This window comes from Melozone crissalis, unplaced genomic scaffold (assembly GCF_028551555.1).
Source record: "Melozone crissalis strain CALT ecotype California unplaced genomic scaffold, PUWL_Pcris_2 ptg000083l_1, whole genome shotgun sequence".
NCBI classification, from domain to species: Eukaryota; Metazoa; Chordata; class Aves; order Passeriformes; family Passerellidae; genus Melozone; species Melozone crissalis.
The window spans coordinates 2,321,772-2,334,791 of record NW_026535860.1 but is presented as its reverse complement, the minus strand read 5'-3'; the positions used below and the strand labels follow the sequence as shown (position 1 = coordinate 2,334,791).

Sequence of the window (13,020 nt, the reverse complement as noted above, 5' to 3'; positions counted from 1 at the left end):
TTGGAAACACTGGGGAGGACTGGTGTTATGAATAAGAAGCTTGACTAGGCCAATATTCAAGCAGCAATCAATTTATTAATTAATATGGTAAAGTATGAGCAATACAGCGCTGGGTACAGTGGGGGAAGTTTTCCCTCCAACTGCACACCGATAATTGATGGTTACAGGTATTTATAGGGGTACTCATCAGCTTTTTTTTTCAGCAGTTTCTATTTCCAATCTTTTACTCATCAGCAATTCTTATTCCAAATTATTACATCACAATTCTATACACTATTGTGATTTTAATTTCTCAGGATGTATCTCAAAGGAGTATCCCCAGATGGTGACGGTCCAGTTTCCGAAAGAAGAAAGACGAATCCCATCTGGTGGGGTCCAGCTCCCCAGATGTGTGTCCACCTTTTAATTGCAAAGACTATAAATCTCATAACAGTGATGTCTAGCTTCCCTTTGGTCGAAACCATAAACCCTTGAGGTGATGTTCAGCTTCCTTTCTCAAGCTGTTTTTCTCTGCTTTAATAAGGCATGAGATAGGCATATTTCCTTTATATATATTCCAAAGCTGTAGTTTCAAAGATACAAGTAATATTCTAAAATTATACTTCAAAATGTTATTATTGCAGAGCTTTTTATGGATTAAATGCAAGCAAAGAGCAACATCTTTAACACCTTAATTCCAATGCACCAAAATCAAGCAGGGTTAATTGCAAACAAAAGATAGGTTCAAAGGCCTTTTTCCATGCTTTATTTTCCTCAGTTATTATTAGAATTCACAGCTCTCCCATTGTTGGAGTCCACACATTTCACATTCACAACTACACACATCACCTGTTTGTACCAGTCACAAAACACAACTTTGTATTTCACACCACCTGTATGGTCTCAGACACTCCCAGTATATCCCAGTTGCCATATCTGAACATTCTCGTAGACATTGCCAGGCACTCCCCGTTACCTCAGCATGGTTCACTTGCCCCCCGTTTTATCCCAGTTGCTCCCAGTTCCTCTGATTATGTCCCCAGTTGGCTCCCAGCATGGGCCTGGTAGCTCGCAGTAACCCCCAGTCAGGGTCCAATCACACCCACTCTGCTCCCAGTACGATTGTAGCCACTCCCAGTATAATCCCAGTCATTCCCAGCCTGATCCCAGTAGCCTCCAGTGTGATCCCAGTGACTCCCTGTCTCTCCCAGTATATCCCAGTCACCCCCCCTCTGCATGCTCCCAGTCACTCCCACTTTCTCCCAGTTGCTTTCAGCACAATTCCAGTTGCTCACAGCCACTCCCAGTCAATCCCAGCATGATTCCAATCACCCTCAGTGTGATCCCAGTCTAACCCAGCATGGACCCACCTGCTCTCACTGTGATCCCAGCATGATTCCAGTTGTCCCTAGAATAGTCCCAGTGCCTCCCAGCATGGTCCCAGTCACTCCCAGTTGTCCCCAGCATGGTCTCAGCTGTTCCCAGTGTGGTTTCAGTCCCCCCACTGTGGTTACAAACACTCCCAGTTTATCCCACTTGCCCCAGTAAGGCTTTAGTTACCTGAGAATGATCCCAGTCTTTCCCAATTAATCCCAGTTGCCTCCAGCATGATCCCAGTTTCTATCAGTTGCCCAAAGTGTAGTCCCAGTTGCTCCCAGTATGATCCCAGTTGTAGTCTCAGTCTGCTCTGCATGGTTCCAGTTCCTTCCAGCTGGTCCCAGTTGTTCCCAATGTTTCCACACTTTCCTCCCAACATGGGCCCAGTAGCTCCCAGTAACCCCCAGTCAGGATCCATTCACACCCATTGCAATCCCAGTGGCTCCAAGGATAATCCCAGTAACTCCTGCTACAATCCCAGTCACTTTCACTATGATCCCAGTTGCTCCCAGTCACCCCCAGTATGACCCAGTCACTCCCAGATCCTCCCAGTGTTATTCCAGTCATGGCCAGAGTGACTCCCTGTCACTCCCAGTGTGGGCCCAGTTGCTCCCATTCACCTCCAGTATGGTTTCAGTCATTGCCAGCACCTGTCCAGTCACTCCCAGTCTGGTTCCAGTAGGATCCCAGTCACTCTCAGGTACTCCCAGTACTCTTCCGGTCACATCAGTGCCAGTGTGATCCCAGTATGACCCCAGCATGGACACAGCTGCTCCCATTATCTCTCAGCATGGTTCCAGTTGCTCCCATTTACCCCTACTATGGTTTCAGTCTCTCCCAGTAAAACCCAGCTGCCCCAGCATGTTCCCAGTCACTCCCAGTTGGCTGGAGTGGCTTCCAGCCTGATCCCAGTTGCTCACAGCCCCTCCCAGTCACCCTCAGTGCAGTCCCAGTTGCTGAAAATGTGATCCAGTAGGATCCCATTCTCCCCCAGCATGGGCCCAGCTGCTTCCACTGTGATCCCAGTAGGATCCCAATTGCCCCCAGCATGGTTCCAGCTGCTCCCCGTTCCTCCCAGTGTGATGCCAGTAGTACCCAGTTGTCCCTCATATAGTCCCAGTCACTCCCCATATGATCCCAGTCCCACCCAGCATGGTCTCACTCACTCCCAGTTGCGCCCAGTGTGGTTCCAGTTGTTCCCACTGTGGTTCCAGTCCCCCCAGTATGGTTCCAGACACTCCCAGTATATCCCAGTTGTCCCCAGCATGTTTGTAGTCATTTCCAGGCACTGCCAGTGGCCCCAGTAAGGTGTTAGTTCTCCCAGTATGATCCCCCAGTCATGCCCAGTATATCCCAGTTGCTTCCAGCATGCATCCAGTCCTTCCCAGTTCCTCCAGTTTGCTTGCAGCATGGTCCCAGTTTCTCTCAGCTGCTCCTAGTAGCCCAAAGTGTGATCCCAGTCGCTTCCTTTCAGCCCCAGTATGATCCCAGTAAGCTCCAGTTTGATCCCAGTCACATGCCAGCGCTCCCAGTGTGGTTCCAATATAATCCCAGTTGCTTCCAGTCTCTCCCAGTATGGTCCCAGCTGCCTCCAGCATGGTTCCAGTTGCTTCCTAGATCAGTCCAGTCAGTCCCAGTATGATGCCATTTGCTCCCAGCTTGCCCCCAGTCATGCCCAGTATGGGGGATGATGTGCAGGGTGTGTTCCCAGTCACTCTCAGATCCTCCCAGTATTAGTCCAGGCCCTCCCAGTATGATGCAAATATGGCCCCAGTGTGCTCCCAGTCCCTGCCAGAATAAACCAGTTTTGTTCTACATGGTTCACGTTGCTCTCCCCCTCACTTTCATTCCAGTCACTCCCAGCATGTCCCAGTGTACCTCAGTTCCCTCCAGCATCTTTCCAGTTCCTTCCAGTACGATGCCATTTGCTCCCAAGCACTCCCAGCCACCCTCAGTGTAGTGGCACTAACTGCCACTATGATCCCAGTTCATCCCAGTATAAGCCCAGCAGTTTCCAACCCCCCCAGCATGCACCCAGTCACTCCCAGCTCCTCCCAGTTGCTCCTAGCGTGTTCCCAGTTGCTCACAGCTGCTCCCAGTCACCCTCAGCATAATCCCAGTCACTCCCAATATATCCCATTTGCCCATAACAAGGTCTCAATTGCTCACCGCCGGCTCCTACTCAATCCCAGTATGATCCCATCATGATCCCAGTCTCCATCAGTGTGATCACAATCTGCCCTGGTATAGCAGCATGATCCCAGTATGATGTCCATACAAACCCAGTACCATCCCAGTCACTCCCAGTACGATCCCAGTATGGTGTCAGTACAAAGCCAGTACAGCCCCAGTCACTCCCAGTACGATCCCAGTGCAGCCCAGTCCCTGGCAGTGCTGCCACTGCTGGGATTCCCCAGCCCTGTGTGCGTTCCCCCCCGGCGGATGTGCCGAGAGGAGCCCCAAGGGCTGGCAGTGGCCAGGCAGGGTCCCCAGCAAGGCCCAGTTTGGATGTGCAGCCCCCAGTTTGCCCAGTTTGCCCCTCCTTTGGCCCGGGCCGGGCTCCCCCCGCCCGCAGCGGCTGGGAGCAGCCGAGAGCCCCGCGCTGCCCATCCCGACCTTTCCCGGCTCCATCCCCGCTCCTGCTGTGGGCTGCGAGGGCTGCGGGAACGGGGCAGCGAGGGTGTGACTGCTGCTGGGGGAGGAGGAGGAGGGAGGGAAGGGCAGGGATGGAGGGGGAGGAGGAGGCGGGGTAAGAGAGGAGGAGGGGGAAAGGGGTTGGAAGGGGCAGGATGGAAGAGGAGAAGGAGGTGGAGATAACACAGAGGAGCGGGAGGGGGGATGGAAGAGGAGGAGCGGGAGGAAGAGGAGGGGCAAAGGCGGATCAAGGCTGAGCTGAGGGAAGCACGCGGTCACTCCGAGCCAGGCCTGAATTCGCAGCCCCCACCTGTGGGATCATCGCCCCCCCGCATCACGCAGGTGAGCGGGGAGGGGGAGTTCGGCCCAGATATCCTGAGGGGTGCCTGGGTTGGGTTTTTGGGGGGATGTTTGGAGAATGAAGCAGTCCAAGGCTGAGCGGAAAAGGCCCCTCGGGGGGACATCGGGGGGTGCCGGTGGCGGCTGCCGGCAGAGGCAGCCTGGAGGAGCAGAGCCCTGTGTGCCCCAGGAGCCCAAAGTGGGGAGCCCAGAGAGGGGGGAACGCCGCCATTGGCGGGAGCCTCAAGAGCCTGGAGAGGGGCAGGGGGGACTCCTTGGAGCCGCTGCAGCCCAGAGCAGAGAATGAGGGGAGAAGGGAGCCCGGGAGCCCAAACAGCCCTGCATCCCGAAATGGGGAGAGCGAAGAGGGGGGAGCTTTTGGCATTGCTGGGACTGCCAGCAGCCTGGGCAGGGCGGGCACCGAGTAGACGGGGGACCCCCAGTCCAAGCGTGACCCCAGGAGTTGGGACATGGGGGAACCTCCCCGGGCACCTGCGGGATGGGGGGCGATGCTCTTGGGTTCCAGAGTTCAGGCAGCGCCGGAGCCGCGCGATTCCGGCCGTCCTGTGCTCCCGCCGCTTCCTGCTGCCGCTCCGCCTCTTCCTCCCTCCCTCCTCATCCTCCCCCGGTTCCGGAGTCCTCGAAGCCGGCGGAAGGAGCGGGGATGGAGCCGGGATAGGTCGGAACGGAGCGAGGGCTGGGGGGGATGGCAGCAGTGGGAGTGACTGGGCTGTACTGGGATCATCCTGGGAGCAGCTCGCGGGTGACTGAGTTCTACTGGGACCGTACTGGGATCACACTGGGAGTGAGGAGGAGCAGCGCGATGGCTCCAGCGCTGGGGCTGGGGGCAATCCTGGGGCCCCGGGGGGCGGCGGGAGCTGAAGGGGACCCCCGGCACCGGGACTCTCTGATCTCCCATCCCGGAGCACCGGAGGTTCCTGAACCCCCATTCCTGGGCACCGGGATCACCCGCATCCCCATTCCCGGGCATGGGATCCACCCTGCACCCCCTGATCCGGCACCAACAACCCCCGCACCCCCACTCCCGGGCATGGGATCCACCCTGCACCCCCTCATCTGACACCAACAACCCCCGCACCCCCACTCCCGGGCAGGGGATCCACCCCGCACCCCCTTCCCGGCCATCTCGCCTCTCCCAGCCCCTAGAGCCCCCTTTTCCTTCCCGCAGAAACCCCCTGGACCCCAGTTCCTGCCTTTCCCAGCCCCCAGCCCCTCCTTTCCTTCACACCGAGGACACCTGGGACCCTTATTCCCGGCCATCCCGGGTTTTCCCACCTTTTGCTGGGAATGGGAACACCTGGGCTCCTTGGAGCTCCCTTTCCTGCATGCAGGAACCCCCTTAGCCCAGCCCGTGCCCCCTCTACCCACCGCAGCCTCCCCTTTTCTCAGTCCTGGAACCCCCAAACCCCGTTCCCTGCTCTCCCAGCTCTCCCTTTGGTTCCTCCTTTGGTTCCCCCGTGCCCCCCCGCCCCCAAATCTCGGTGTCTCCCCAGTTCTCTTGTCCCAGCGTTCCCTGCCCGTGGCGCTGTCGGAGCCCGGCCCGGGGTTCCCCCGGTTGGTGTCCATGGGGTCCCTGGCTGGGATCCCCTTCCAGCGGGATCTCGGCACAGCCAGAACCGGCACCACGAGCGGCACCGGCACGGGGCCACCGGGGAACTGCCACTGCTGCAGCTGCATCCTGCCATTCCCAGCTGCTCCCAGTTGCTCCCAGTGGCTGCGCAGTCGGCTCCCAGCATGCGCCTGGCAGCTCCCAGCACCCCCCAGATAGGGACCAATCACACCCCCTGCAATCCCAGTCCGATTGTAGCTACTCCCAGTATGATCCCAGTCACTCCCAGTATGATCCCAGTCAGTCCCAGTATGATCCCAGTTACTCCCAGTATGATCCCAGTCACTTGCAGTGTAACTCCACTCACTCCCAGTCTGATGCCAGTGGCCCCCAGTGTGATCCCAGTTTCTCCCTGTCAATGCCAGCATGACCCCAGGAGCTTCCAGTATAATCCCAGTGATTCCCAGTCTCTCCCAGTATATCCCAGTTCCTCCCAGCATGCTTCCAGTCACTCCCAGTTCCCCTCAGTTGCTTTCAGCATGATTCCAGTTGCTCACAGCCATTCCCAGTCAATCCCTGTATGACTCCAGTCACCCTCAGTGTGATCCCAGTCTCACCCAGCATGGATCCAACTGCTCCCACTGTCAAACCAGTATGATCCTAGTTGCTGCCAGAGTAGTTCCAGTTGTTCCCAGTTCCTCGCAGCATGGTTCCAGTTGTCCCTAGAATAGTCCCAGTCCCGCTCACCGAGGTCCAACTCACTCCCAGTTGCCCCCAGCATGGTCCCAGCTGTTCCCTGTGTGCTTCCAGTCCCCCCAGTATGGTCACAGACAGTCTCAGCTTATCCCAGTTGGCCTGGTACAGTTCTAGTTAGATCAGAATGATCCCAGTCTTTTCCAGTTCCTCCCAGTTGCCTCCAGGATGATCCCAGTTTCTAGCAGTTGCCCAAAGTGTGATCCCAGTGGCTTCCAGGGTGACCCCAGCAGGAGCAGTAGTCACTCCCAGTATGGTTCCACTTGCTTCTTGGATGATCCCAGTCACTCCCAGTATTATGCCAGTGGCCCCCATTATGATCCCAGTTGCTCCCTGTCAATGCCAGCATGACCCCAGGAGGCTCTAGTATGATCCCAGTGATTCCCAGTCTCCCCCAGTATATCCCAGTCAGCCCCAGCATGCTCCCAGTCACTCCCAGTTCCCCCCAGTTGCTTTCAGCATGATCCCAGTTGCTCACAGCCACTCCCAGTCACTCCCAGTATGGTTCCAGTCACCCCCAGTATGACCCCAGTCAGTCCCAGATACTCCCAGCGTTATTGCAGTCATGCTCAGAGTGACTCCCTGGCACTCCCAGTGTGGGCCCAGTTGCTCCCAGTCACTTCCAGTATGGTTCTAGTCAGAACCAGCGCCTTCCCAGTCACTCCCAGTATGATCCCAGCCATTTTCCATAGGATCCCAGTAGGATCCCAGCATGGGCACAGCTGCTCCCATGATCATCCAGTGTGGCTCCAGTTGCTGCCATTTACCACCTTTGTGGTTTCAGTCTCTCCCAGTGTATCCCAGTTGCTCCCAGCATGTTCCCAGTCATTCCCAGCTGCCCTGAGTAGCTTCCAGCCTGATGCCAGTTGCTCACAGCCACTCCCAGTCACCCTCAGTGCAGTCCCAGTTGCTGCCAGTATGATCCAGTATGATGCCAGTCACTCCCAGCATTGGCCAGCTCCTCCTACTGTGATCCCAGTAGGATCCCAGTAGCCCCCAGCAAGGTTCCACTCACTCCCTGTTCCTCCCAGTGTGATCCCAGTTGTCCCAGTATAGTGCCAGGTACTCCATAGATGATCCCAGTCCCTGCCAGCATGGTCCCAGTCATGCCCAGTTGTCCCCAGTGTACATCCAGTCATTCCCACTCGCTCCCAGGTACCCCCAGCATGGTGTCCCAGTTCTCCCCAGCATGGTCCCACCTGTTCCCAATGTGGTTCCAGTCACCCGAGGATGGTTAACAGACACTCCTGGTATATCCCAGTGTCTCTCAGCATGCTCACAGTCATTCCCAGTTACCCCAGTGCAGCCCAGTCCACCCCAGTCCCTGGCGGTGCTGCCACTGCTGGGATCCCCCAGCCCTGTGTGCGTTCCCCCCTGGCGGATGTGCCGAGAGGAGCCCCAAGGGCTGGCAGTGGCCAGGCAGGGTCCCCAGCAAGGCCCAGTTTGGATGTGCAGCCCCCAGTTTGCCCAGTTTGCCTCTCCTTTGGCCCGGGCTGGGCTCCCCCCGCCCACAGCGACTGGGAGCAGCCGAGAGCCCCGCGCTGCCCATCCCGACCTGTCCCGGCTCCATCCCCGCTCCTGCCGCGGGCTGCGAGGGCTGCGGGAATGGGCAGCGAGGGTGTGGCTGCTGCTGGGGGAGGAGGAGGAGGGAGGGAAGGGCAGGGATGAAGGGGGAGGAGGAGGAGGAGAAGGAATGGAAGGGGCAGGATGGAAGAGGAGAAGGAGGTGGGTATAACACAGAGGAGCTCGAGGAGGGATGGAAGGGGAGGAGAAAGAGGAGGGAAGGAGGCGGGGTTACAGGGGAGGAGGAGAGGGAGGAGGGATGGAGGAGGAGAAGGAGGTGGGGATAAGACAGAGGAGGAGCGGGAGGAAGAGGCGGGACAAAGGCTGATCAAGGCTGAACAGATGGAACCGCGCTGCAGCCCTGCCTGAATTGGCAGCCCCCACCTGTGGGATCATCGCCCCCCCCCCCCGCGCCCGTCGTGCCGGTTAGCGGGGAGGGGGAGCCCGGCCCAGACATCCCGAGGAGTCCCTGGGTTGGGTTTTTGGGGGGATGTTTAGAGAATGACGCAGTCCAAGGCTGAGCGGAAAAGGCCCCTCGGGGGGACATTGGGGGATGCCGGTGGCAGCTGCCGGCAGAGGCAGCCTGGAGGAGCAGAGCCCTGTGTGCCCCAGGAGCCCAAAGTGGGGAGCCCAGAGAGGGGGGAGCGCCGCCATTGGCGGGAGCCTCAAGAGCCTGGAGAGGGGCAGGGGGGACTCCTTGGAGCCGCTGCAGCCCAGAGCAGAGAATGAGGGGAGAAGGGAGCCCAGGAGCCCAAACAGCCCTGCATCCCGAAATGGGGAGAGCCAAGAGGGGGGAGCTTTTGGCATTGCTGGGACTGCCAGCAGCCTGGGCAGGGCAGGCACCAAGGAGAAGGGGCACCCCCAATCCAAACATGACCCCAGCAGCTGGGACAGGGGGGAACCCCCGAACACCAGAGGGGAGGGACCAGGGACAGGGAACTCCTGGGAGGCTTTTCCAGGGCTGGATCTTGGTGTTTGGGAGGTTTTTATGGAGCCCACGTGGCCAGTGACTTGTAGAGATGGACTCGGGCAGAGGGACATTCAAACTGAACATGTGTTGGGCAAGATGAAACAGGGAAGCCTCATAAATATGATTGGCAAAAGAATTTGAGAATATTGAAACTCTAAGCAAGATTGAGATGGAAGCAAGCTTTGAGATACCTTAGTGAACAACTGGAAAACAATGGTGTGGCCTGGCTGAAGGTAATCCCCTTTTGTTGAAACAATTCCCTCTGCGTGCAGACAGACCCAGGGGTCAGAGCAGACCCTAATAGCTCAGCAGAAGGGGTCCAAAGCGGTGTGTTTAGGGTTTAAAATGTAGCACAGTATCATGATGTAATGATTCTTACAGGCTGTATGTAAATGCTCTAGGATTTGTATCTTGTACTAGATTGGTTAGTGAGAAATAGAATATTCAACAGAGAAGAAGATTTGTTGTATTGTAACGGGAAGCTTAGTCTCTTACGCTCTTCCCCTCTTACTCTCTCACCCTCTCATCCTCTCTACCCCGCTCTTCTCTCGGGCCTGCTCCGAGCTGTGGCTGGCAGCTCCAAGCAGGGCCCTGCACCCAGGCCCTTTGCAATAAACCGCAACTTCCACGCCCTGGCTGCAGAGATCTCTCGTCTCCATCCGTCCCGACCGTCCTACCCCTCAACACTCCTACAAATGTGCTCATCCCTTGTTTTCCCCAAACCAGGATTTCCCATTGCCAACCCCTGGGATGCTGCGAGGAAGAGGGAGATGCCCCGGGACACTGAGGCAGGTGAGGAGGAAGTCAGTGCCCCTTTCCCATCTGTGCTGCTCCATCTCCAGCCCAGCACGGCCCCGGCTGCAGCTCAGCCCTGGGGGATCTCCTTGCCCTTGCCTGTGGCACGGAGGCAAATCCCATCCTGTCCTTGTCCTTCCTCCCCCAGAGCAGGAGCTGAGCATGGAGCACAGGGAGGACAAATGCCCGCGGCAGAACCTGGTGGAAGAGGCCGTTTTGAGCGGCTCCACGGCGCAGGAAGCCAACGGGGAGGAAAAGCCCTGGAGATGCCGCACGAGGAGGGGCTGCAAACGCAGCTGGCGGGGATCTGAGGGGGAAAGAGCCAGCCTGGGCCGGGAAGGCGGCCGGAGATGGAGCCAGAGCTCGGAGCTGGTACTCCATGAGCGGCTCCATGATGGGAAGAAGCCCCATACGTGCATGGAGTGTGGAAAGAACTTCAGGTGGAACTGCGACCTGATTGTGCACCAGAGGACCCACACTGGGGAGAAGCCCTATGAGTGTGGGGAGTGTGGGAAGAGCTTCAGGTGGAGCTCCAACCTGATCAAGCACCAGAGAATCCACACTGGGGAGAAGCCCTATGAGTGTGGGGAGTGTGGGAAGAGCTTCTGTGGGAGCTCCAGCCTGATCAAACACCAGAGGATCCACACTGGAGAACGGCCCTTCGAGTGTGGGGAGTGTGGACAGAGCTTCAGCCAGCGCTCCCACCTGATCTCGCACCAGAGGACCCACACTGGGGAGAGGCCCTACAAGTGTTCCAAGTGTGGGAAGGGGTTTCAGACCAGCTCCCATCTCGTCCGGCACTATCAGAGTCACACAGAGGAGAGGCCCTTCCACTGCCCCGACTGTGGGAAGGGATTCAGGTGGAACTCCACCCTTGTCAGGCACAGGCGCATCCACACTGGGGAGAAGCCCTACGAGTGTGATAAATGCAGGAAGAGGTTTCAGACCAGCTCCCATCTCCTCCAGCACTATCGCATTCACACAGAGGAGAGGCCCTTCCGCTGCCCCGAGTGCGGGAAGGGATTCAAGCACAACTCCACCCTCGTCAAGCACCGGCGCATCCACACTGGGGAGAGGCCCTACGGGTGTCCCCAGTGTGGGAAGAGCTTCTCCAGCAGCTCTGACTTGACCCGACACCAACGGAGGCACCGGTAAGGGAAGCCCTGCAAGTGCCCTGAGTGCGGGAAGAGCTTCGTGCGCTGCTCCAGCTCCATCCCCCACTGGAGAAGGCACTCTGGGCAAAGCCCTGGTCACTCCCATTCCTTGTGATCCATGTTGGTAACACACCTGGCAGCTTTTACTTTTGTTTTGGCCCTAATGTTTCTAGCTTCTCTATCTCTTTGCACTTGAAAAGTCAAGAGAGATGGATCTGTCACCTGAAAACCACTGAAATCCCAGTGAAAACAACTCGATCTTACCCAAAAGGGCTCAATCCCACCTCAAAAAAACTCAGTGCCGTACCAAACTCACTTGATTCCTCAGCCACCTAAGTAAGATGGGGCTGGGAGGAGATTGGGAGAAGTGGGATCTCAGTTAGAGCGGTGGGATGAGGATTGTGTGGAGCTGGGTCTGTGGGATGCATTTGATAGCAAATAAAATTTTCAGACTTACTGATTTCTCTCCCGTTCATGTTCAGTCCATTGCAGTTCTGTTTGCAGAGTGCCGCCTTCTCAGCTCATTGTGTTTGTGTCCCCTTTTCTCTCCTGCCTCTCTTTGCCTGCTTTGTTTCTCTCTCAGTGTCTCTCTTGACCCAGGGACCACCATAGATCCTCCCCTGATTTAATTGACCCAGGCACCCCCCGAGACCCTCCGTATATTTAATTGCCTCAGGGACCACCAAATACCCTCCTTTGATTTATTGCCCCAGTGACCACCAAAGATTCTGCCCTCCTTCAATTGACCCTGCCCTGATTTAATTGACCTCTGCCCTGTTTTAATTGACGCCTCTGCCACCAAAAACCCTCCCCATATTATTTATTATTTTATTTCCCAAATATTATTTTAATTCCCAGTCCCAGGAGCTGAAGTCCTGAAGGCTGGCAGGGAAATGTCTCTGTAGGATTTTGCTCCATTTGCCTTCAAGGGCGGGAACATCTTTTCCTGTCTGGGAGCTGGAATTCCAGCCTTTTGGAATGTATGCCGAGCAATACAGACTGGCATCAGATATGGACTGGGATCAAATGGATTGGGATCAAATATGGACTGGGATCAAATAGGGACTGGGATCATATGTACTATCCCGAATTTCCTCATTATCCAAAAATTCCCATAATTCTGGAATTTCTGTTATCCCAAAATTCTCATTATCCCAAATTTCCCGTTATCCCAAATTTCCCCATTATCCCAAAATTCTTGTTATCCCAAATTTCCCATTGATCTGGAATTTCTGTTAGACTGGAATTCCCGTTATCCCAAATTTCCCCTTGATCCCAGAATTCCCATTATCCTGGAATTTCTGTTATCCCGGAATTCCCTTTATCCCAGTTCCCCATTATCCCACTCTCCTAGTTCCCCCCATTATCCCAGTCCCCCACATTATCCCAGTTCTCCCCTTATCCCATTTTTCCTGTTATCCCAGTTTCCCCCGTTTTCCAGTTCCCCCCCCACCCCGCTATCCTGTGCCCCCCAGTTATCCCAGTTCCCTACTCAGCGGATGCCTGAGAGACTGGAATCCTATGCACTGGGACAAACTGGAATGGGATAGCCCAGACTGGGATCCTATGGACTCGGATTATATGGAACTGGGATCCTATGGACTGGGATAAACTGGACTGGGATAGCCTGCACTGGGATCCTACGGAAAAGGATAAACTGGACTGTGATAAACTGGAATGGGACCAAGTAGGGATTGGGACTGTATAAACTGGAACCCTGTGAAATGGGATCCTATAGACTGGGACCATATGGATCCGGGCCATACACACTGGGATAAACTGGTCTGAGATTCTATGGACTGGGATCCCACCAAACTGGGATCGCATGGACCGGGACTGGAGAAATAGGGATGGCATGGAAGAGGAGGGATAACGGAGATCAAGAA

The 13,020-nt window shown here is 56.2% G+C and overlaps 1 protein-coding gene across 1 annotated transcript; it reads left to right on the top strand.

Annotated features, from left to right (window-relative positions):
- Positions 1-8,988: 8,988 nt before the first annotated feature.
- Positions 8,989-11,542, top strand: LOC128946706 (gastrula zinc finger protein XlCGF17.1-like). The gene is made up of 4 exons (XM_054290632.1): positions 8,989-9,050; positions 9,787-9,977; positions 10,129-10,504; positions 10,673-11,542. Exons 1-4 carry the CDS (start codon positions 8,989-8,991, stop codon positions 11,133-11,135), a joined length of 1,092 nt encoding a protein of 363 aa, XP_054146607.1. The 3' UTR covers positions 11,136-11,542.
- The last annotated feature ends 1,478 nt before the right edge of the window (positions 11,543-13,020 follow it).